At 63.0% G+C, this 21,735-nt stretch overlaps 6 protein-coding genes across 19 annotated transcripts in view; 2 read left to right on the top strand and 4 right to left on the bottom strand.

The window, feature by feature from the left end:
• The window catches only part of PDF (peptide deformylase, mitochondrial), a 37,436-nt gene extending 32,256 nt beyond the window's left edge, over window positions 1-5,180 (bottom strand). Inside the window, exons 1-2 of one of the 2 annotated variants that reach the window (XM_084533892.1) lie at window positions 4,519-5,180; window positions 4,262-4,436 (exon numbers count right to left, since the gene is read on the bottom strand). In XM_084533892.1, coding sequence (XP_084390018.1) covers window positions 4,279-4,436; window positions 4,519-5,044 — 684 coding nt within the window. In that variant the 5' untranslated portion in view covers window positions 5,045-5,180 and the 3' untranslated portion in view covers window positions 4,262-4,278. Of the gene's footprint in view, window positions 1-4,002; window positions 4,437-4,518 lie in introns of those variants that run through there. The other variant, XM_084533893.1, reaches the window with a different exon arrangement.
• Window positions 969-4,052, top strand: VPS4A (vacuolar protein sorting 4 homolog A). Its single transcript, XM_084533888.1, has 11 exons — window positions 969-1,134; window positions 1,211-1,322; window positions 1,406-1,553; window positions 1,624-1,685; window positions 1,860-1,979; window positions 2,162-2,318; window positions 2,462-2,610; window positions 2,732-2,813; window positions 2,925-3,144; window positions 3,230-3,370; window positions 3,639-4,052. Exons 1-11 carry the CDS (start codon window positions 1,114-1,116, stop codon window positions 3,738-3,740), a joined length of 1,314 nt encoding a protein of 437 aa, XP_084390014.1. The 5' UTR covers window positions 969-1,113; the 3' UTR covers window positions 3,741-4,052.
• Window positions 5,176-7,731, bottom strand: COG8 (component of oligomeric golgi complex 8; the record flags this gene model as incomplete). Its single annotated transcript, XM_084533869.1, has 5 exons — window positions 5,176-5,677; window positions 5,765-5,933; window positions 6,146-6,964; window positions 7,097-7,304; window positions 7,409-7,731. 5 exons carry the CDS (start codon window positions 7,729-7,731, stop codon window positions 5,358-5,360), a joined length of 1,839 nt encoding a protein of 612 aa, XP_084389995.1. The 3' UTR covers window positions 5,176-5,357.
• NIP7 (nucleolar pre-rRNA processing protein NIP7) lies at window positions 7,712-9,482 on the top strand. Its single transcript, XM_084533894.1, has 5 exons — window positions 7,712-7,883; window positions 8,560-8,646; window positions 8,738-8,876; window positions 8,952-9,092; window positions 9,175-9,482. The coding sequence occupies exons 1-5, from the start codon at window positions 7,828-7,830 to the stop codon at window positions 9,292-9,294; spliced, it is 543 nt and encodes a 180-aa protein (XP_084390020.1). The 5' UTR covers window positions 7,712-7,827; the 3' UTR covers window positions 9,295-9,482.
• A 349-nt stretch (window positions 9,483-9,831) lies between these two features.
• TMED6 (transmembrane p24 trafficking protein 6) lies at window positions 9,832-12,929 on the bottom strand. 2 transcript variants are annotated; one of them, XM_084533890.1, is made up of 5 exons: window positions 12,286-12,929; window positions 11,913-12,145; window positions 10,734-10,860; window positions 10,419-10,570; window positions 9,832-10,203 (listed from the first exon to the last, which is right to left on the bottom strand). In XM_084533890.1, exons 1-5 carry the CDS (start codon window positions 12,569-12,571, stop codon window positions 9,979-9,981), a joined length of 1,023 nt encoding a protein of 340 aa, XP_084390016.1. In that variant the 5' UTR covers window positions 12,572-12,929; the 3' UTR covers window positions 9,832-9,978. The 2 variants fall into 2 exon arrangements, with proteins under 2 accessions (XP_084390016.1, XP_084390017.1); XM_084533891.1 differs by having other exon boundaries at window positions 11,913-12,929.
• Window positions 12,930-13,444: 515 nt separating this feature from the next.
• On the bottom strand, window positions 13,445-20,769 carry TERF2 (telomeric repeat binding factor 2). 12 transcript variants are annotated; one of them, XM_084533874.1, is made up of 10 exons: window positions 20,588-20,769; window positions 20,015-20,110; window positions 19,737-19,867; window positions 19,370-19,456; window positions 18,896-19,042; window positions 18,149-18,522; window positions 17,579-17,962; window positions 16,078-16,163; window positions 15,328-15,380; window positions 13,445-14,436 (listed from the first exon to the last, which is right to left on the bottom strand). In XM_084533874.1, exons 1-10 carry the CDS (start codon window positions 20,733-20,735, stop codon window positions 14,278-14,280), a joined length of 1,665 nt encoding a protein of 554 aa, XP_084390000.1. In that variant the 5' UTR covers window positions 20,736-20,769; the 3' UTR covers window positions 13,445-14,277. The 12 variants fall into 12 exon arrangements, with proteins under 12 accessions (XP_084390000.1, XP_084390003.1, XP_084390004.1 ...); XM_084533877.1 differs by having other exon boundaries at window positions 17,558-17,806; window positions 20,588-20,767; XM_084533878.1 differs by having other exon boundaries at window positions 17,579-17,806; window positions 20,588-20,767.
• Between the last annotated feature and the right edge of the window lie 966 nt (window positions 20,770-21,735).

Here is a 21,735-nt window from a genome sequence, read left to right as displayed (position 1 = left end):
GTGTGCTGTGCACAGTGTGTAAGGTGTGTGCGCTGTGTAAGGTGTGTGCACTGTGTGTGCAAGGGATGCACGCTACTTATATGGTGTGTGCACACTGTGTAGGGCATGCAAGCTGTGTGTGTGCTGTGCACGGTGTGTATATGGTGTGTGCACACTGTGTGTAAGGTGTGTGCATGCTGTGTGTAAGGACTGCACACTGTGTAAGGTGTGCACACTGTGTATATGGTGTGTGCACACTAAGGTACGCACACTAAGGGCTGCACGCTGTGTGTAAGGTGTGTGCAGGCTGTGTAAGGTGTGTGCACACTGTGTGTAAGGGCTGTACACCGTGTGTAAGGTGTGTGCACAGTGTGTGTAAGGTGTGTGTAAGGGCTGCACACTGTGTGTAAGGTGTGTGCACACTGTGTGTAAGGGCTGCACACTGTGTGTAAGGTGTGTGTAAGGTGTGTGCACACTGTGTGTAAGGGCTGTACACTGTGTGTAAGGGCTGCACACTGTGTGTAAGGTGTGTGCACACTGTGTGTAAGGGCTGCACACTGTGTGTAAGGTGTGTGTAAGGTGTGTGCACACTGTGTGTAAGGGCTGTACACTGTGTGTAAGGGCTGCACACTGTGTGTAAGGTGTGTGTAAGGCTGCACACTGGCTGTGCTGTGCCCACTGTGTAAGGCACGCACACTGAGCGCTGTGAGGGCTGCAGGCCGTGTTCCACACGCTGTGTGTTTGTGCCCGCCGCGTAACACACCCCGAGCCCACCCGCTGCTCGCACAGCGCCGTGCACGCGCCCCGTGCCCGTGCCCGCGCCCTGCGCTGGGGCGGAGCGGAGCAACAGGGGGCGTGGCTACATGGAGAGGGCGTGGCTACCCGAGGGGGCGTGTCCGTGTCGGCCCCGCCCCGCAGTGCCGGCGGGTGCCAGCAGGGGGCGCTGCCGCCGCCGCCGCCTCCCAGAGCCGCAGTCGCGGGCGGTCCCGGCAGGGCCCCGCCGCCCAGAGCCGCGCCGGGCCGGGCCGTACCGGGCCGGGGCCGTACCGGGCCGGGCCTCGCCGGGCCGGGCAGCGCCGTTCGGAGCCGGGCAGGGCCGCGCCGCTCCGAGGGCGGCCGCCACCGTGCGATGCGATGACCACGTCCACCCTGCAGGTACCTCCCGGCCCTCCCGGCCCAGGCCCCGGCCCCGCCGCAGGCCCCGGCTGACGGCCGCTCCCCCCCCCGGCAGAAAGCCATCGACCTGGTGACCAAGGCCACGGAGGAGGACAAGGCCAAGAACTACGAGGAGGCGCTGCGGCTGTACCAGCACGCCGTGGAGTACTTCCTGCACGCCATCAAATGTGAGCACCCCCCCCCCCCCGGCAAGGCACGGCCCCGCCACGGCCCCCCCAGGCCGCGGGGTGACGGCTCCGGGTCCCCGCAGATGAGGCGCAGAGCGACAAGGCCAAGGAGAGCATCCGCGCCAAGTGCGTGCAGTACCTGGACCGCGCCGAGAAGCTGAAGGACTACCTGCGCAGCAAGGAGCGGCAGGGCAGGAAGCCCGTCAAGGAGGCGCAGAACGACAACAAGGGGTGCGTGGGGGGCTCCCGCAGCCGCCCTCCCCGCGGCACGGCCTCCCCTCACCTCCTCCCCTCTCCCCAGGAGCGACAGCGACAGCGAGGGAGAGAACCCGGAGAAGAAGAAGCTGCAGGAGCAGCTGATGGGTAGGGGGCCGGCTGGCTGCGGTGGGCGCTGCTGGGTGCAGCACCCGAAGCCATCGCAGGGGGTGGCGGTGGTGGTTTAGGGCTCGGTGCCCGGAGGGGTCGGGTGGGGCTGGCTGCTTGGGGTTGTGGGGGGGATGTGGGGGGGACAGGGGGGCTCTCACCGCCGCCTCGCAGGTGCCATCATGATGGAGAAGCCCAACGTGCGGTGGAGTGACGTGGCCGGCCTGGAGGGAGCCAAGGAGGCCCTGAAGGAAGCCGTGATCCTGCCCATCAAGTTCCCACACCTGTTTACTGGTGAGAGTCACCGGCAGCGCCGTGGCTGCTGCTCACCCATGGAGAAGGGCCTCAGGCCCCGCAGCAAGGGGCAGCAGCTGGGGCATGTGCACACGGGGAGGTGACCCAGCGCAGCGGGGACATTTGTCCCTGCGGGCCCCAAGGTCCCTGCACAGAAGCTTTGACACCAGGCTCTGTCGCAGGGAAGCGCACGCCCTGGCGAGGGATTCTGCTCTTCGGGCCCCCTGGCACTGGCAAGTCCTACCTGGCCAAGGCCGTGGCCACCGAAGCCAACAACTCCACCTTCTTCTCCGTGTCGTCCTCAGACCTGATGTCAAAGTGGCTGGGAGAGAGCGAGAAGTAAGCTGTGCCGGAGGGGTGCTGCCAGGGTGGGCAGGGGCAGGAGGGGCTCACACCCCTGGGCAGCGGGTGGGGGGTGTGGGGCCCGGGCCCCTCGCCCAGCGCTTGGGGCATGGGGACCCACCCCCTGCCCCTGTGGCCAGGCTGGTGAAGAACCTCTTTGAGCTGGCGAGGCAGCACAAGCCCTCCATCATCTTCATCGACGAGGTGGACTCGCTGTGCGGCTCCCGCAACGAGAACGAGAGCGAGGCGGCGCGGCGCATCAAGACAGAGTTCCTGGTGCAGATGCAGGGTGCGTGGGGCTCCCCTGGCGGGTGCACTGTGGGGTGGGGGAGCACAGGGCAGGGGGGGTTTGGTGGAGCCAACCCTTCAGGGCTCCCTCTCAAGTGTCCGCCTTCTGTTTCCCCGGGCAGGTGTGGGCAACAGCAGCGATGGGATCCTGGTGCTCGGCGCCACCAACATCCCCTGGGTGCTGGATTCAGCCATCAGGAGGAGGTGAGCGGCATGAAATTCCCCCTCAGTGCCCCAAAACGTGGCACCACGCGGGGCTGCCAGCTCTGGCAGCAGTGTGTGCTCACCCCCTGACCCCCCCTGTGCCACGCTCAGGTTTGAGAAGCGCATTTACATCCCGCTGCCCGAGGAGGCGGCGCGTGCCCAGATGTTCAAGCTGCACCTGGGCAACACGCCGCACTCCCTGACGGACGCCAACATTCACGAGCTGGCCCGCAAGACCGAGGGCTACTCGGGGGCCGACATCAGCATCATCGTGCGGGACGCCCTGATGCAGCCCGTGCGCAAGGTGCAGTCGGCCATGCACTTCAAGAAGGTGAGCGGGGGGCCGGGGGCTGCTCCCTGCTGGGGGGGTGGGCGCCGGGTGCCCCCCTTCCCAACACCTCCGTCCTCGGCGCCAGGTCCGCGGTCCCTCCCGCACCAACCCCAACCTCATCGTGGACGATCTCCTGACGCCGTGCTCGCCCGGGGACCCGGGGGCCATCGAGATGACCTGGATGGAGGTGCCCAGCGACAAGCTGATGGAGCCCATCGTCTGCATGGTGAGTGTGGCCCCGGCGCGGCCCCGGCACCCAGCACCCGGCCCAGCAATGCTGCAGCCCCGGCCCTACCGGTTCCTCCTCCCGAGCCACCGCCTGCCTGCGGGCCTGGCGGAGGCGCGCGGTGGCTGGAGCAGGCTCAGCACCTCACGCGCTGCAGCAGGAAGCCCCAGGTCCCCCCGTCTGCACCCTGCTGCCCGGTGGGGACGGGGGCACGGCCTCAGCACGCTGCCACCCCCCCTGAGCGGCCACCCCCCTCCCTGTGTTGCAGTCGGACATGCTGCGCTCCCTGGCCACCACCCGCCCCACGGTGAACGCCGAGGACCTCCTGAAGGTGAAGAAATTCACAGAGGACTTTGGGCAGGAGGGATAAGGGCCGCGGCAGCAGGCGGTGGGGCTGGGGCACCCTCGTGTCCCCCCCCTCTCCCCGCAGCCCAGTAGGCGGCCGTGCCAAACAGGCTCACCCGCAGCTCACAGCTCAACCCTGCGCACTGCAGCACCCGGCGGGGCGGGGGGAGCGCTGCCCGGGGGGGGGCTGACACTACTGGGGTGGGAGGCGCAGTGCAGCCGGGCGCTCCTCCTACCGCTCCCCTCTCTTCTTCCTGCTCTTTTTTTATTTTTTAAATTAATGCTGCTTCGGGTTCTGTCTTGTTTATATGAAAATAAAAACAATCCAAAAGCTTCAGACGGTGCCCAGCCGCAGGACACCCCCCTCCCCTATATCCCAGCAGCCTGCACCCCGGCCCCTTCCCTCCTCCCAGGGTGTGGGTGCTGTGGGAGGGGGGACGAAGCCCAGCACCCTGCAGTTTGCAGGCAGGACAGGAGGCAGGGGCTGCCCCACGTGCTGTATTGCTGCGATGGAGCCGTGCTGGGGGCACCCGGTGCTGGCATCACCCCGCTGCCGTGCGGCGTCAGTCGAGGAGCTGGCTCCAGGCGGTGTTGGTGAAGGTGCGGCTGTCCATGCGGTCGATGAAGAGCACGCCATCCAGGTGGTCCAGCTCGTGCTGGATAACACGGGCAGCCCAGCCCCACGCCTCCCAGCTCACCGGCTGCCCGCTCTCGTCCAAACCTGGGGTGGGAGAGCGGGGTCGGACTGGGATAGAACCAGGAAGGGGTTTGGGGATTCAGGGGGGGTACCGGGGGAGCCGTACCGGTGACGTGCACGGCCCAGTGCCTTGGCACGCAGGCGGAGAAGCCGCGGAGGCTGGCGCAGCCCTCGGGCGCGGTGACGAGGCGGGTGTCGAGCACGCGGAGCGCGGGGTTGACGAGGACGCGCAGCGGGAAGGGCTCGATGCGCTGGGCACCGCACAGCGCCGCGGGGTAGCGGCTGCAGCGGGCGGGGGGCAGCTCGGCGGCGAAGACCCGCAGGGGCACACCGAGCTGCGGGGCGCTCAGCCCCACGCACGGGCCCCGCCGCAGCCCCGCCGCCAACGCCGCCGCCAGCGCCCGCAGCTCGGGGCTGCCCAGGCTATCCGCGGGCACGGCGGCGGCGGGGGCGCGCAGCACCGGCGTGCCCACCTGGCACGGCTCCGAGAAGGGCGGCACCGGGGGGCCCAGCAGCCGTCTCCGCAGCGCCCGCCAGTACGAGCGCTCCCGGGCCCCCCAGGCGGTGGCCCCGCAGCACCGGGAGCCCCCCGGGGCCGGTCCCGGGAGCAGCCGCCGCAGCGCCACCGCCATCTTCAGGACGGACGTGACGCGCGGGGCGGGGAGGGGGCGGCACCGGGAGCACCGGGGAGGAGGCACCGAGAGGAGGGGGGGGGGGACGCGGCGCGGCCTCGCGGAGCACCAGGAGCAGCGCCAGGCACGGCGGTGGTGGCACGGGTTTATTGCTGCGGGGACACAGCGGGACCGGGGGCACGCACCCCAAAACGCGTCCCCGTGGAGCAAGCGGGGCTGTGCCCCCCCCGCTGTCCCTTTTCAGCTGTCCCCGGGGCAGCCTCACGCAGGGACAGACGTGGCACCGTGTCACCGTGCAGCTGTCCCTTCCCCGCTAGCTCACGGCTGGCGGCGCATCCGGCAGCAGAGCCCCCACCACGGGGTCTGTGGGGTCCTCCTGGCCCTGTGCTGCTGGGGGCTCCCCCGGCACAGCCCCCTCCTCCTCCTCCTCCTCCTCCTTCTTCTTCTCCTTCTCCTCCTCCTGCGGTGGGCACGGGGCTGCTGCGGGCACAGGGCTCTGCAGCACCGGCTCCTCCTCGCCCGGCAGCGGCTCTGCCTCCCGTGCCGGCAGGACAGGAGCCAGCAGCTCCCTGATGGCAGCCACGTCGACGCAACCCAGGCGGCCGAAGCGCTGCAGCTGGGCAGGGGGAACGCCTGCGGAACACAGAGAGGGGGCTGGGCACGGTCCCGTGGCACTGCCACCGTGTCCCCGCCGTGACACCTCCCCCAGCAGGGCCTTACCCAGCGCCTGCGCGATCTGGGCCGGAGGGAAGAGAAGCTGGAGGCAGCGGTTGAGGTAGGGGAGCAGATCTTCCAGGAACGCCGTGCAGAACTGCACGAAGAGCTCCTGCTCGCGCCCGCTGAACGCCGCCTCCTCTGCCCGGTGGAAAGCCAGGATTAGTTTGGTCACCTGAAGGAGGAGGACAGAGCCATTAATCCTGTTAATCTCTGAGAGCCCAGAAAACCCCCAGAGGAAAACAGCTGCTTCTCCTCCACAGTGACCCGACCACGTGGACAAGGGCAGTATTTCGGGCACACAGAGACCAGCGTCGCTTTCTGCTGCTCTGCCGAGACAAAGCAGGAGCTGGGCACAGCCCCGAGCCCCAGCACCTCACACCTCACCTTGCCGAGGGCGTCCTGCAGGCAGGAGGCCACGTCCTGGGCCAGGGCGATGGGGCAGCAGAGCCGCAGGTCGTTGAAGGCGACCAGGAGGCTGTTGAGGAAGCAGGCGAGGGGCGGGAAGTCCAGCAGCACCATGGGCGGCTGCAGCGTCCCCGGCTGGGCCGTGGGCACCGGCACGGCCGCGGCGCTGCCCAGCACGGCCGGGGCGGAGATGAGCGTGTAGGAATTCATCTCCTCCTGGAACTTCTCCACCGCCTCCTCCACCGCCTTGCTGAAGGTGGCGGCGGCGACACGCTGGAAGATGGGGGCCAGCTGCCCGCGGAAATCAGCCCCCACCCTGCTGAAGGAGAGCCCGAAGTACATGCACTGCCCCAGCAGCGAGTCCAGGCGGCCGCCCACCCCTCGCTGCAGGTCGCGCTCCAGCACCTGCAGGAACTCGGAGACCTTCTGCAGCACCCAGCCGTGGAAGATGGCCCCCTCGTTGAGGGCGGGCTGCTCGGGGGCCAGGAGCGGCTCCTCGTCGGAGAAGATGGCGCGATACTGGGTGACGATGTCAAAGAGGTGGACGCGGCACGCCTCGACCGTCTTGGTGAGGTGGAAGTAGGGGTCGTCCTCGGGGATGGAGGCCTGGATGGAGCGCAGCCAGGCGTCCCGCGCCTGCAGGAACTTGATGCGCAGCTCGGCCTCCGTGAAGACGTCCATGCGGCGCAGGTAGCCGATGACCCGCAGGCAGGCGGGCAGCGGGATGTTGGTGCGGAGCTGCTGGATGAGCTCGGTCAGCATCAGCTGCGTGGACTGGCGCACCTCGGCCACGATGCCCTGGGGAGGGAGAGAGTCACAGAGCTGTGGGGGTCGGAAGGGACCTCGGCAGATCATCGGTGCAGCCCCCCTGCCAAAGCAGGATCCTCAGGGCAGGCTCAGAGGGAACTCAGCCACGGGGAGCGGGCGTACCTGGATGACGGGGATGCTGCTGTGCTTCTTCTCCAGCCGCCGCACGTAGGCGGCCAGCTCCAGCGCCTCCTCGTAGTAGCGGTTGCGGACGCAGGTGTCCATGAGCTGCGGGATCTCCAGGATCTCCAGGATCTCCGTGTGCCGGTTCAGGGTCAGGCTGTTCATCCGCCGGCTGCAGGCGATGGCCTCGGCGTCACGCACGAAGTTCCTGCGGGGCCGGGACGGGGTCAGAGCGGGCTCAGAGCCCTGCCCCGGCCCCCCCCCATCCCTCCCCCGACCCCCGGGGCCCCCCGGTGCCCCCCGGGGCCTCACCGGCAGGCGTCCTGCAGGGCGGGCAGGCGGTCCAGCAGGCTGCCGAGGCGGCTCTCGATGCCGCCGAAGCCTCGGCCGGCGCGGCCGGTGCACTCAGCGGAGCGGATGAAGGCCCGGTAGTGCTCGAAGGCCAAGCGCCGCGTCTCCGCCCCGACCCGCGCCCGCTCCGCCGCCAGCCGCGCCGGCTCCCGGCCCAGCTCCGCCAGCCCCAGCGCCGCCAGCTCGGCCACGTAGGCGGACAGCTCGGCCCCCCCGGGCCCCGCCGCCGCCGGGCCGCGCAGCCAGGCCAGCAGCCGCGCCTCCTCCGCCGCCGCCGCCGCCATCGCTTCCTTCCCCGAGCGTCGCCCGCCGCCGCCGGTTCCGCTTCCGGCCCCGCCGGTTCCGCTTCCGGCTCGGCCCCGCGTGCGCCGCGCGGGGAGATGAGGCCGCTCACCGAGGCGGAGACACGGGCGGTGTTCGAGAAGCTCGGGAGATAGTGAGCGGGAACCGGAACGGGAACGGGAATTGGAACTGGAACGGGACGGGGCTAACGGGACGAGGGGCACCGGGAACGGGACGGGGGGCACCGGGACCGGGGAGGGCACCGGGACCAGGATGTGGGGTACCGGGACTGGGGATAACGGGACCGGGGGTAACGGGACCGGGGCCGGGTACCGGGACTGAGGGGTTCTACCGGGAATGAGGGGGTTACCGGGACGGGGACGGGTGCTGGGACCGGGAGGGTACCGGGAGCAGGGGGCGCACCGTGGGGAGTACCGGGACAGGAGGTTCTGGGGGGGGCACCGGGATGGGGGTTACCGGAGGGGGGTGAGGCACTGGGACGGATGGGACACCGGGAGGGGGTACCGGAGGGGGGGAGCACCGGGGAGAACCGGGATGGGGGCTACCGGGATGGCACCGGGATGGGGAGGGGCACCGGGGGAGGGGAGGCACCGGGATGAGGCTTACCGGGGGAGGGGAGGGGGGCACCGGGACGGGGTCATTGTGGGGGAGGCACCGGGAGGGTACCGGGGGGCACCGGGGTTGGGGCACCGGGACCAGGGGAGGGCACCGGGATGGGGGCGAGGGCCTTGGGGGGGGGATCCTTGGGGGGCACACCGGGACCGGGACCGGGTCTGGGCCGGTGTCCACGGACGCTGCCCGCCCCGCAGCATCGGTGAGAACATCCAGCTGCTGGTGGAGCGCCCCGACGGCACCTACTGCTTCCGCCTGCACCGCGACCGCGTCTACTACGTCAGGTGAGCCGGGGGCCGCGGCCGGGGGGGGGGTCCGTCCCGTCCCTGCCGCCTCGCCGCCCCCTCAGCCCCACGTGTGTCCCTCTCCCCGCAGCGAGAAGCTGCTGAAGGGGGCGGCCAGCATCCCCCGGGGCAGCCTGGTGGCGCTGGGCACCTGCTTCGGCAAATTCACCAAGACGCAGAAGTTCCGGCTCAACGTCACGGCGCTGGATTTCCTCGCGCCCTACGCCAAGGTAGGGGCGCGCTCCCCCGGCCGGCTCGGCCCCTCAGCACCCCCCCCGGTGCTCAGTGCGGTGCCTCTCTCGCAGTACAAGGTGTGGGTGAAGCCCGGCTCCGAGCAGTCCTTCCTCTACGGCAACCACGTGCTGAAGTCGGGCCTGGGCCGCATCACGGAGAACACGGCGCAGTACCAGGGCGTGGTGGTGTACTCCATGGCCGACGTCCCGCTGGTGAGCCCCGCGCCTCCTGCTGCCAGGCACGGGAGCCAGGCCGCAGGAACCTCCCTTTTCTCTCTCTTTTTGTCTTTCCCAGGGGTTTGGGGTAGCCGCCAAGTCGACGCAGGACTGCCGGAAGGTGGACCCCATGGCAATCGTGGTGTTCCACCAGGCCGACGTGGGGGAGTACGTGCGGAGCGAGGACACGCTGACCTAGGGGAGCGTGGGCACTCGGGAGCCGGGAGCGTTTCTGGGCAGCACGGACTCGTCCTGCCCCCTGCGTGGCAGCAGCGTGTGGCACAGCCAGGAGCTCACCCCGGGCAGGGGGTGGCTGCTGCGCCCACGCGTGTGAGGAGGCACCAGAGCTGGTGCTGCGGTTGCATAAAACCCATTCCTTCCCCCAAAGCGCTGTTGTCTCGTGTCAGTTCTCAGCCTTGATGCCTGCCCCAAGCAGCACAGCACCTCGGGAGGCTAAGGAGATGGAGCCAGAGCAGGGGCAGCCCTCCTGGAGGCTGAGCTGGCACAAACTGATGGCTCTGTTACGGGAGGGATGAAGGAAGGGGGCAGACAGCTGCCTGCAGGGCAGGGCTCACCCCCAGCTGGTACAGAGGGAGAGCAGCCAGTGCTCCCCCATTCCTCACCATAGCAAACATGTTAGAAGCCTTTTTTTATTGGGTTTATCACCAAAAAAGGCAGGTTGAGGCACTGCCTGAAGGCTGGTAGACACAGAACAAACCGCTGTACAGATACCAAGGGTGTTTCGTTCATTTTATTTAAGAGGTGATTTGAGGTAAGGCTGGGTGAGCTCTGCTTCCCCCCCAGCGCAGGATCCAGGCTCTCTCCCTGCTCTGCCCGCAGCAGGAGGGGCTGATGCAGCTCGGTCCCGGTGCCGCGGGCGCTGTCAGCACCTGGGCTTGCTGGAGCCCTGCACGTTGAAGAGACGCTTCAAGAAGTAAAGCTGCAGCACCCCCGAGAGGACGATGACACAGCTCTGCGCCATCGACCAGCAGTTGACGTAGTGGTAGTTGGACTCGAGCAGGAAGGAGTCGGCCCCTTTCCTCATCCGGGCGAAGTTGTAGAAGCGCCACATGTGGAAGATGTGGAGCTGCAGCTTGCGAATGCTGACCTGCAGGCAGCGCAGCGGGAGGGGAGAGGAGGCGCTGCCGCAGGGGGCTCCCGTAACCAGCCCCCTCGCTACCACCCAACCTGGATCCCGATGGCCAAAGCTGAGCACCGCTGGGATCCTCCACTCCCAGGCAGCCTGGCTGTGTTATTTCCAGCCTGTTTGGGGTCTGCCTGCCACGTGGTTTCACAGCACGCTGTGCTGGCAGTGGCACTCACCCCGATGGCCTCCAAGGTGTCGTTCAGCTGCCTCCTCTCTTCTGGCTGCTCCCTCTCCTCGTTGAAGCTGTCGTAGTAGACCCCAAAGTTGAGGTACACCTGCATGAAGCCGAAGTGGTTGTGCTGGTTGTCCAGGCACAGCTGGTAGAAACCTGCAGGGAGAAGCGGGGGGGTTTTGTTCCCTGGGTGGAAGAGCTGCAGCGGCTTCAAGCCAACACTGCAGGGAGGGTGCTCGGGGAGCTCACAGCCCCCAGACCACAGGCAGCAGCCCCCTGCCCCTCTGTCGGCCCTGGGGGGGACCAGGGCAGCGGGGACCTGTCTCCCTGGTGGGGAAGTTGATCTGTCCTCGTGCGTCCTGGGAAGCGCCGATCTGGAAGCCGTTGGGGTCGCTCGCTGTGGCCAGGATGATTCTGCTGTTGGCGAAGCCTGTCGCCCGCTGGACCTGCAGGCAGGGGATAGCAAACAGTGCCCTGCCCCGTGGGGATCCCGTCCTCACCCCACAGGGCGCTGCCTAAGGGTGTTTGTGTGCCCAGGGAAGCAGGGAGTGGAGCGAGCAGGGCAGGAGCCCAGCAGGGCCATTGCTGGGGAAATGAGGGTGCCGGCTGTGCCCAAAGGCGAGGAACAAAAATGCCTGTGTGAGCTGCCAGCTACACAAAATGACGAGAAAAACAAAAGCCAAAGACGTGGCACTGGGAAATTTAACCCTAGGGTTGCTGTGGGTCCCAGGTGTTTGCCAGCAAGGCTCCATGCACACCATCAGCCCCGCAGAGCAGCTCCTGGCACAGCTCCTGCTGCCCACAGCCACTGTCAGCGCTCTGGGCTGGGTGAGCACACGTTTGGGGACAAAGCTGGGCTCGTGCTGAGTCCCTGCCTGGCACAGGGTGCTGGCTCTGCCCCGCTCCCCTTCAGCCAGGGCAGTGTAAACAGGAGATAAAAGGGCTGGAGTTTCCATCGTGGGAAGGAGACCAGGCACAGGGCAAGGAGATATGGCTGTGCGGGGACCTTCAGCGCTCCGAGGAAAGCCGAGGTCTCCTGCAAGGGCAGTGCTCCCGAAGAGCCAGCTGCTCGTAAACCTGAGCTCCCTCGGGGTACGCAGGCACCACAGCTGGAGCACTCAGCACCTGCTTGCTCTGCACCTACTTAGGGTTTTAGAGCAGGTATTTGAGGGGAAAAAAAAAAAGGATTGACAATGAGAACAAAACTGCCTCAAAAAAAAAAGGAGTCCGTAAGAGCAGCCATTCCCCACACAGGACAAACCACCCCTGCCCCAAGGCCAGCACATCTGGAGCTCAGCCTGCACGTGGCTGTCACCCTGTGAGGTAAGGTCCCCGTCCTCCCTCCCTTCCTTCCCGGTGCCAGCCTGGCTGCAGGAGCGGGCAGGGGGAGAAGTGCCCACCACGGGACCCACCAGCTGCTGTGGGACTGACCCGGCACCCCGTTCCCAACCCCGTTAGCAGTCTTACAGCCTCGCAGAGCCCATCCCGCAGCTCTCACCTCGTAGCTGAAGAAGAAGTTGCCGCTCTGGTGTGCAAACTGCCAGAAGCACTCGGAGGTGCCGGCGGGGACGATGACGGCGAAGTCGTAGCGATCTGCACCACGGAACAGGGGCTCGTCGCTGGAGCCGCTCAGGGGCTCCGTCCTGGGGCACCCGGCAGGGCCCAGCAGCAGGAGCAGGAGAGCCAGCAGCAGCAGCATGCTGCCTGCAGCCGGGGCAGGAGCAGGGAGCCTGGGGGGTAATCATTAACGGCGCCTGCGCTGCCGCTCGCTCCCCGCTGTCACCTGGCAGCAGCACGGAGCAGGCTCCGCTCCTCGAGGTGCTCCCCGTGCACGGCGGGGTCAGGCTGCTGCTTCCACACCAGAGCTCTCCCGGCTGAACCCTCCTGCTGAGGATGAGGGATGCTGCGAGGATGCGCCACGGTCACCAGCAGCAGCTCCTGGCGCACGGCGCTGCTCCTCCTGTCCCCAGCCAGCCTCGCGCCTCTTGCAGAGCCCCAGTCCTTGTGGGCGAGGTGCTTCAGCACAAACATTTCACTCCAAGAAGCACCCAGAGCCTGTGCAGCTGAGCAGGGCACGCTGCTCCCCTGCTGCTCTCCTCTGGCACTCCGGGTGTTTGCCTGGGGCAGGAGCCCAGAGCAGGGGAGGGGAGAGGACATGGAGAAAATGCTCTGCCCCCGCCTTGTCTTCTTCCTCCTGGGCACGCTGGAAGCTCTTCCTCACACTGGCGATTCCTCACCCAGTGCTCAATTCCTCACCCAGTGCCCGTTTCTTCTCACCAAGCCTGGAGTGAGCCCTACAAGGAGCTGCAGGGCAGGGAAACGCACAGCCACCGCCAGCTGACGGGGGAAGCTCGTGCCAGCAGCTGCCGAAGGGCAGGGACAAGCAGGTGTTTCCAAACAGAAACCTACCCAGCACCAGCTCCAAAGGAACATGGCCACGAAGCCACCCGCAGCTCAGTTCGTGCTGCTGATTTTGTATCTGCAGAGCCAACCTCGTAGCTGCCGCAGGTTCCATCTGCCACGCTGGCACACGGCCACCATCCCCGTGGCCCCTCCGTTCCCTCACGGGTCTGTGCAGAGCTGTTGGGCTTTCAGGCAGCAGAGCTGCCCGCACCTCAGCTGGCAGTGCAGGAAAAAGCTCCAGTGCTACATGAAAACAGCACAGGGTAATCAGAAGAGTAACAAGAAGAGTGAGAAGCTTCCCTGGGCTTCCCCAACTCTTCTGGAGCTGCCGTTTCACTGACGCTTCACCCGGAGCCAGCAGGGGTTGCTTTTAGGACACGCCTGCCCCTCTGCCCTTTGACTTCAAGGGAAGCTCAGCCCAGGTGATGCTTCGTGTCCCTGCCTCACTTTGCACCCTCAGGGCATCTCTGTTCCACCCCACACAGCTGCTGGTGCACCACTCGCAGGAAGCAGACTGGGAACCCCCCACTTCTGGGGCTGCGCACGCCCAGGGCCCAGTGAGCAGCCGGTGCCCCAAACCGCCTTGCTCCCCTCGGGGCAGCACAAGCTCACACAGTGAGACTCCGGTACTCAACAGGAAAGGAACTTTATTTTACAGAAGACCATTCAGACCTGGACTCCAGCCCAGGGCCCTGACGGCAAGGAACAGCGCTCAGAGCTCACGTGCGTGCAGGAACCACACACGGAGGATGTTACCAGGAAGGAGACACGCCGGTAAGAGAGGATCTAGGTCATTAAACACTGGCCTGTTTTATATGGAAAAAATCAACATTTAAAGTACTGTAAAAGATGTCGTTAACGCCTCAGGAAGCAGAGAGATTCTCGCTTGCAGACTAGACATTTACAAAGCAAAGAGCTGTGTGAGTAGAACAGTAACTCACCTTGCCTACAGCTCCCCAGCCCAGAAGCTTTGGGGCTGTGCTGCCTCTCCCACAAGGGAGAGACGAAAACAAAATTCCAACAGTTAGACAAATTACAACACTAATAGCCACTGATAAAATTCTCCTGTCACTTGACAGTATCTGAACAGAGAACTCCTTTCAGCAGCCCATCAGGCTGGTACTCATTCTGCAAAGGCTGCAGCTGTCAGGTGAAGGAAGTCCCGACACAGGCCATGTCCCAGCACCCACAGTCAAGCTGTGCAGGTTCTACCAGCCGCAGAAGACCTAAACCTGCTACCTACAACTCAAGAAACAAGACTCTTCGGTTCTTGCCACACATGGTTCTATCTGCTGCAGCAGTCTCTGGTACCAAAAGCCAAAATTCCAAAGCTGCTGTGCATCAGGGAAGAGCACTGCAGCCTCACTGCTGCTATTGCTCTGGTCAATCTTTCAAAACAAAACAAAACCAAAAAAAAAAACAAAACCAGTTCTGCACTGAAGATCCCGTGGCCTCCAGCTTCAGAGCATCCCCAGCCTTTTCATGGTCCGCCAGCGATCCTTGATCATCACCGACGTGCGGTTCTGGAAGGGGTATTTCTGGCAGATGGACTTCCACCTCCCTTCTCCGTACTTCTTCACTCCAGCTTTGATCCACTCACTTTCCTGCGCCGTCCATTTCTACAAAAGAGCAGGCAAGCAGCGTTCTGTGAGTGACGTGCAGCTGCAGGAAGGAGCTGCATTTTGCTGGGACTTCACTGAATTTCCTTCCTAGGGGTTAGCTGTGCCTCATCACCTGTGCTAGGGACATGGAAGAAGGGCAGAGCTGTTCTGACAGCACATGCAACACCCAAAAATTGCCTCATTGCAGATGTGCTCTCATTTCTAGCTGTGAATCACTGAGCTCCAGCACAAGCTCAATAGCTGTGCTTCCCAAACATACTGCTGATCACACAATCGAGGAATGACTCCCTCACAGCAGCACGGATTTAGTGCTAGAACTGCAAGTTCAGCTCTGCAGGTCCCCTGGTTTCTGTATGGGAGGCAAATCAAGACCTGCAGAAAGCAGTCACGGGGAACGAGGCGCTGCACTGCGTGGGGCAGCACAGCAGCCAGCTGACATCACCTCCAGGTAAGGCTGGAGGAGCTCCTGGAAGCTCCTGGAAGGTGACAGCAGGCACAGCGAGCCTACTTCTGAGGGGCACACGGGAAGGAAAAGGGACTTTGCTCCAACACCCGATGCCTGGCACGTGGGAGGCACACAGCTCTAGGCAGCTACCAAACCAGGCTGCTTTAGCACTGAAACTCAAACCAGCTAGAGGGACGTGAAGATCTGCACAAGGCTGACAGAGCCCAGGCACTGCAGTACTGGCCTCAGCACGGATCGCCCCCCAGCCCAGCCCCCTGGGCTTGGTTTGAAGCAGGGCAGCAGCTTGCCCTGCTGAGCTGAACTGCACCAGAGCCCCCTCACCAACACGCAGTGCAGATCACTGACAGTTTGCTCCTCTGTCAAGACACGTTCTCATTTCAGACCTTACAGGAAGGATTTCAGGGCTCCGGGCTCCACATTACCTGTTTCTTGGAACCATTGACTCCAGAGTTGTGGCCATTTTGCTCAAGTTGTGCTGGAAAACAAGACAGGAGGGTTACATTTCACAACAGCTCAGGGCACAGACGCTCCCAGGAGACTGCCTTTGGCTTAACTGCTGAACTCTGCAGTTAGCCTACAATAAGAGCATCCCATGACAGACAATAAAAACAAATTCCTTTGTCCCTCACTTCTCTGCAGCCCGTTTCAAGCCCCAGTTGCTTTATGGGAAGCCTCCCAGTAAGATCTGCTTTGTTTTGAACTAGCCAATATGTCAAGAACAGGGGCAACCATCCAGGATGCAGCCACGCCATATGCTGAGGCTGGAATTAGGCGGCCTGGAACCAAGCCCACCCCTTCTCACCAGCAGTGCCAGCTGAACTGTGCATATATGAGGAAAGGTAACTGGACTGGAAAACCAATCTGGCTGATAAAGGTAAACTTAACCCTTACTTCACGGCAATAAAAGCACGAACAGGGAAGAAGCTGTACTGCCAGTATTTACACCCTATAGTTTAAGCATTATTAGTCTGAAACCTGAACGTGTTCCTGGCACTTGTTTCAGGTTAGAGGTACAGAAACCCAGTGCCTCAGCGTTGGCTATCTGGCCATTTTGTTGGGCTCCTACAATTTCTGGTTTCAAAACCCACACAGAGGGTAGCACAGCCCCACCAACACGCCACAAAGCCAGGATTAGCCTCAATTAGCACCTGTGACAGCAGCTCTGTACCTACCCGCATCTGAGAAGAGCTCGTCCTCATCACTCCAGCTGTCCTTTTGTTCTTCAGCGTATAAACTGCTCCACTTTCCTTCGCCGGACCTGAAAGCAGGCAAGCATTTACGTCAGCTACCAGCCAGAAGCAGTTTGGGGGCGGGGTGCAGGGCCAGCAGCAGCACAGCAGGCAAGCTCGCAGTCAGCATGCAGGGCAGAGAAGCGTCCCAGGAAGCAAGGAACAAGGCAGGCGCCCCCTCCACTCCCCTCGGCGTGGGGACGAGGTAGGAGCCCCTGCAGAAAGACGGCGCACGCCACGCACCCAGCCACGAGCAGCAGCCTGTACTCTGTGACCAGCGTTTCCAAGAACAAGCGACCAGGTGTTGGCAAACACAGCAAGCAAGCTCACACCGCGCGGCCCAGGCCATCACCGACGGCTCAAAATAAAGACCTGTCCTAGGGAGCTGCAGGGTACCAAAACAAACCAACAAAACCCAGCCACAACAAAAAAAAAAAAAACACGGAGAGAGAAAGCACCGCCACTTGCAAGTCTTTGAAATGGGAAAGTGGAAATTCCCAGATGAGCCTAGACGTGGACGAGGTGCCTGTGGGGTCATCTCCTCTCAGGGACATCTCTGACAAGCTCAGCACAGGGCACGGGAGGTCTCACACTGCCACACCAGCGTGCGCCACAGCTCTGCCTGCAGCCACTCCTCCCCTGTGCCTCAGAGCAGGGCAACCCGCCTGCGAGGCCAAGCTCCACAGCACACCACGATCTGCACTGCTCTCCCTTCAAAGCCAAACCTCAGGTTCTGAACTCCTCATCCAGAAGATCAGGGGAAGGCGTTTCTCCTTTCTGAGCACTTCCAGCTACCTCCACACAAGCCTCCCAGCTTTGCTGCTGGGGATCCGAGCGTTACCGCTGCCTGCTGCGCACCCTCACTAGCCAGAGAACAGCACTGTGAGCAGGAAGCCCTGAGCCCTGCTACACCTCTCCACAGCTTGCCAAGGGAAATACTCATTTTTTCCTGAAGTCTCTTAGCAGCATGAATTTCAGACCTCTGCCAGTAAGCGTACTTTGCTGTTTTCTGTAGGAAACCCTTATACAAATGAAAGCCCTCAAACACCCCTACCACCTACAGCACAGTCGCTTCAGCTACAAGCTAAGAGGAGAGCTGCAACGAGGGGTATTAACCAGCAGAAGTTTCAGGAAAAAGAGCACGAGCTCAGCGCTGTGCTCTCGGGGGGGCGGTGACCCAGCTGTGCCTGCCGGGATTGCCACCAGCACTGACTGCACCAAGCGACTCGCTGCCTGAAAAGCTGGGGGAGTTTCTCACCTCCAGTACACGAACAAAGAGCCCTAAGGACAGCTTACTTCACCTAGCTCCACATACGCTAGTGGGCAAGGATGGGCACTACGGGCATCCTGAATTAAAGGTTTTTGCCGTTCGCTTCACTAAAGGCAGCTGCAAGTCAGAATGCTGGGTGCAATTAGGCTATACCATAAGAGACGGGCTCCGTACTTGGCACTTTCGGTAGACTCATGCTGGTTGGGCAATTTCTGAGCGGATTTAGAGGCAGAAGATACAACTGGCTCCTGGGAAGAGTCTGGGCTTCCACTCGACTCGTTGCTGTGGCTGTCGTCATCCATGACAAGTTTACTTATGGTCAAGCGTTTGACCTTATGGGGAATCTCAGGAGGGTCTGAGATCTCAGAATCTTGATTTTCCTCTTCCTTCCGTCTCTTGTTTCTGTGGGATACAGAAGGAGACAGTTGCGTGGGGAAAGAAAAGTCTGTTTCATCCAGTTTGGTGAAGAGAGCATCTGCGTCCCGGGAGTCTGACAGGATCTTGAAAGCTTCTCTCAGAACAGAAATCCCATACGTGGTTACAGTTCCAGGCGGCTGCCTACAAAATAAACAGAACTGAGCAGCTTGTAGACGTCTCACCGCAACGGCTCCGACATCGCTGACGTCAGGCTTTTCTCCTCTGCTGTGACCCTCAACAACTCACCCAGACCCCAGGGTGCTAACGTCTGCTGAGGGCACTCCCAGCCCTCCCACTCACCAACACCCCCCAGATTTCTCTGCCCACCTTTCTGAGTCCCTGGAAGGCATTTCTGCAAGCTCTGGAGCTGCTGCCGCTGGCTGCTCGGATATTTCCATACGTTCTGAAACGTCTTCCAGGTTCTTAACCGCCGCTATTATGTGCTCAGGAGCTGCTGCAGGGCAACCGCTTGCTTCCATGGGCTCAAGAGCTCCTGCTGGGCCCTCTGCCCTCTCCGCAGGGCTGGGAGGTACCACCATGTCTTCTGCAGTTTCTGCAGGCTTTGGAGCTCCCGCCGGCTCCTGTTCCATTCCTACGGGCTTGGGAGCTGCTGCCTTGTCCTTGGCCCCACTCGCAGATCTAGGAGCTGCCAATGAGTGTTTTGGTTCTTCAGCACGTTCTGAATTCAAAGTCTTCATCATCTTCAACAGGGAAAAAGCAGGTAATCATTACAACAGTGACTCCCCACAGCACCATTCAGCTTTTACCTTCTCCCTAAGGCATTTTAAGCCGTTACTTGCAGCTAGGCACTAGGCACAGAGTTCACGTCTGCCAATTAGAGCCTGCAATGTGGTTTGAAAAACAGGCTCAGCTGTATAAACCTTGTAGGAACTGACAGCGTTCAGTACTTTGGGTTTAACCCATTGTTAACAAGTATCTGAACTCTGCAACTCATGACTGCAGTGAAGGCAGGGACAGGCCCAGCCCCTGAATTTTCCTGTCCCATGGGAAAGGAAGCGTCAGCTCCCCCCGACCTCCCTCCCACGGCAGCGCCCCGCAGGAGCAGACACGCACCGTCACCAGCACCGGCTCCGAGCTGTCCACGTAGGTCTTCATGAACTGGAACATGTCCTGCTGGAAGTCCTTGTAGGAGAAGTCTCTGATCGTGGGATGAGCGTGGTTCTTCTCCCGGATGATGGCCTGCAACTCTGCCTTCTTTTTCTAGAGAAAAGGCAAGAACATTCTGCACAGTTACCAGGGGGGTAAATGAGAGCTCTGGGCAAAGATCAGAGCCCTTCGGCCACCCTGTGCGCCCCGCTTGTTTACACTGCCACGAGTCTGGGAACAGGCTGCAGGCCCAGGAGACCCAGCCTGAGGATTCACCTTTTGAGGACCCCTTCCATTTCATCCCCCCCCACTCTCATTTACCCCAGAGGCTGGCTTCTCAGGGAAGCCTTTTAGGCCTGCAATGGGAGTCAGAAGCCCCATGACATCCCGTAGGACGTACCTGACGGTCCTCACCCACCTTACAGTCAGATGGGGGCTCACCTGGATCCTGGGATCCTTCCCCATGTGCCTCTTTAAAATTAATGAAGCTTTGTCAAACTCTCTGTTCCTGATGCAAATGATAACGGCCTGCAGAAGAAAAAGCATCAGTTTCTCTGTTACACTGCTTTAGCCATACAATTAACCAGTTTTAGGAAAACACATGTAATAATCAGCCAGGGCACGTGGGTCTCAGCTTAGTGCTGGCTCACGCGAAGAACCAAGCTCTGCCGTGACACCAGGACACGTTTGCAGCCCACTCACTGCTACCCTGGTCCATTAGCGCTGCCAACTCCTACTGCCGTTTGTTTGAGAGCACAACTGAGCCAAGAGCGAGCAGAGAACCTATTAAACAAGCCAGAAGTCTTACAGCCTCCTTCAGCATTCTCTGGACAGGTTCCACCTTCTTCTCAGGGATGCTGAATTCTTTCTGAAACAGCTGCAGGATGCCCATTGCCGACTCCAGGGGAGTGAGATCCATCTCTCTGTCGAAGCTGCACTCTAGAGAAAAGGCACAGATTGTTGAATGGACACAGACACGCTCAGTCTGAGCGACATTACAGCTACGGCGGAGGAGGGGAGGCTGCCAGGCTGCCAGAGGTGCTCCCAGGGGTGCTGCAGAGCCCGTCCTGGCGCCGAGCGACCCACCTAGGTTCTCGCCTTCCTCGATGCGGGACAGGAACTGCATCACACGCAGCAGCTGCACCACGGGCGGCTGCTTGTCCAGGGGCCGCACCAGCAGCGCTGGGGGGTGAGACAGGGGGCGGGGGGTCACTGGGGGGCTGTTACCGGGGGGGGGGGCGGGGGTTACCGGAGGAAAGTTAACGGGGGGGGGGATTACCGGGAGGGGGGGTGTTACCGGGAGGTGTTACCGGGGGGGGCTGTTATGAGTGGGGGGGCTGTTATCAGGGGGGGTATAACCGGAGGAGAGTTAACGGGGGGGTGGAGGGGGGATTACCGGGAGGGGTGGTGTTACCGGGAGGTGTTACCGGGAGGTGTTGGCAGGGGAGGGGGGGGGGGTTACCGGTGTGTGTGCGTGTGTGTGTTACGGGGGGGGGGGGCGTTACCGAGGGGTGTAGCTGGGGCCGTTACCAGGGGGCGTTACCGGGGGCGGCTGCCGGGAGGTAGAACTGGGGCCGTTACCGGGCGGTGTGACCGGCAGCGTGGTCGCGGCCTGGCCTGGCCTGGCCTCCCGCCGTCCCGCCCGCCGTCCCGGCGTACCTTGCATGACGTCGCGCAGTTGCCGGAAGTCGCGGTTCCTTCCGGCGCGGTAGGCCGCCACGGCCTGGTGGAAATAGAACTGCAGCACCCAGCGGTTCATCGCCTTCTCCCGCCGCCCGCCAGCGCCCCGCTCCCGCTCGCCCGCCATCGCGCCGGAAACGGACCGCGGACACACCGGAAATAACGACAGAGCCCCGCCGCCGCGCCTACAACTCCCGGCGTGCCTCGCGGCGTCCCCCCCCGCTGTGCCTATGACTCCCGGCGTGCCCCGCGGCACACACCCCCCCCCCCCTCGCTGTGCCTACAACTCCCAGCGTGCCCCGCGGCCGCGCTGCCGCCCTCTGGCGGCCTCCCCCCGCTCCGGGGCCTCCGGGGGGGGCCGGGGCCTGGTCTGGGGCCTGGTCTGGGGCCTGGGCCTGGGCCTGGGCCTGGGCCTGGGCCTGGTCTGGGGCCTGTTCCGTCGTGGCTCGGGATGGAGGAGCCGTGCGGGTGCCGTGCCCATCGCGGGGTTGCTGTGTTTCTGTCACAGCACATAAGGGCGGGCAGCGAGGCCGGGAGTCCCGAGCCTCACCGTCCTCCCCGGCCCAAGGAGAGCCCAAGCAGGCCCAGCAGGAGCACGAGGTCGCTTCCCCGCACGGCACGGCCTCTGCTCTCCTGGCGAGAAATCTCTGTGGTTTCTGAGAAGTTTGGTGGCTGCTGTGCCCGTGACACACGCTGCCCCGTGAGATGCTTCCCGGAGTGAGCACAGAACTGCACAGAACCGCGGCCCCTTGTTGGGCTCTGAATCCTCTGTGAGGAATGGAAAGGAAACGGGGGCTGTGGGAGCAGGCGGTGGGCGAGGAATGTCCACCATCAGTTCCCCTTCAGGAAAAGGTTTGGTGTTGTGCGTGCCAAAAGAAACACCGGGCAGGAAGGCACAAATTACAGTCACGTTTGTGCTTTTTGGTCGTAGCTGGCTGATTTATGGCTTTCGATGAAGTGATTACGGATGAAAGAAAACATTTAATGGAACAGGGCCCACACGTTGCTGCGGTCTCGTGGCTCTGCCCTGCCCAAGTTACAGCGGAAAACAAAACAGGGAAAGGACAGGGGGCATCCTGGTCACCGCACACTCCCCTCTCCTGGGTCGCAGCGCACCAGCTGGCTCC

Source organism: Aythya ferina (genome assembly GCF_964211825.1).
Source record: "Aythya ferina genome assembly, chromosome: 12".
Classification (NCBI taxonomy): Eukaryota; Metazoa; Chordata; class Aves; order Anseriformes; family Anatidae; genus Aythya; species Aythya ferina.
This window is presented reverse-complemented; position numbering and strand designations above follow the sequence as displayed.

Excerpts from the sequence above, each read along its gene's own strand:
- VPS4A (XM_084533888.1), top strand. The coding sequence starts at position 1,114 with ATGACCACGTCCACCCTGCAG. Across the intron at positions 2,611-2,731 it reads GTTCCTGGTGCAGATGCAGG|GTGTGGGCAACAGCAGCGAT; the intron begins GTGCGTGGGGCT and ends TTCCCCGGGCAG. Across the intron at positions 2,814-2,924 it reads GATTCAGCCATCAGGAGGAG|GTTTGAGAAGCGCATTTACA; the intron begins GTGAGCGGCATG and ends TGCCACGCTCAG.
- TERF2 (XM_084533870.1), bottom strand. The coding sequence starts at position 20,735 with ATGGCGGGCGAGCGGGAGCGGGGCGCTGGCGGGCGGCGGGAGAAGGCG. Across the intron at positions 19,457-19,736 it reads AGAGAATGCTGAAGGAGGCT|GCCGTTATCATTTGCATCAG; the intron begins GTAAGACTTCTG and ends TTTCTTCTGCAG. Across the intron at positions 18,523-18,895 it reads CGGAGCCGGTGCTGGTGACG|ATGATGAAGACTTTGAATTC; the intron begins GTGCGTGTCTGC and ends TCCCTGTTGAAG.
- TMED6 (XM_084533890.1), bottom strand. The coding sequence starts at position 12,571 with ATGTCCTCTCCCCTCCCCTGCTCTGGGCTCCTGCCCCAGGCAAACACC. Across the intron at positions 10,571-10,733 it reads CTTCCCCACCAGGGAGACAG|GTTTCTACCAGCTGTGCCTG; the intron begins GTCCCCGCTGCC and ends TTCTCCCTGCAG. Across the intron at positions 10,204-10,418 it reads ACACCTTGGAGGCCATCGGG|GTCAGCATTCGCAAGCTGCA; the intron begins GTGAGTGCCACT and ends CGCTGCCTGCAG.
- NIP7 (XM_084533894.1), top strand. The coding sequence starts at position 7,828 with ATGAGGCCGCTCACCGAGGCGGAGACACGGGCGGTGTTCGAGAAGCTC. Across the intron at positions 8,647-8,737 it reads GACCGCGTCTACTACGTCAG|CGAGAAGCTGCTGAAGGGGG; the intron begins GTGAGCCGGGGG and ends CTCTCCCCGCAG. Across the intron at positions 8,877-8,951 it reads TCCTCGCGCCCTACGCCAAG|TACAAGGTGTGGGTGAAGCC; the intron begins GTAGGGGCGCGC and ends CCTCTCTCGCAG.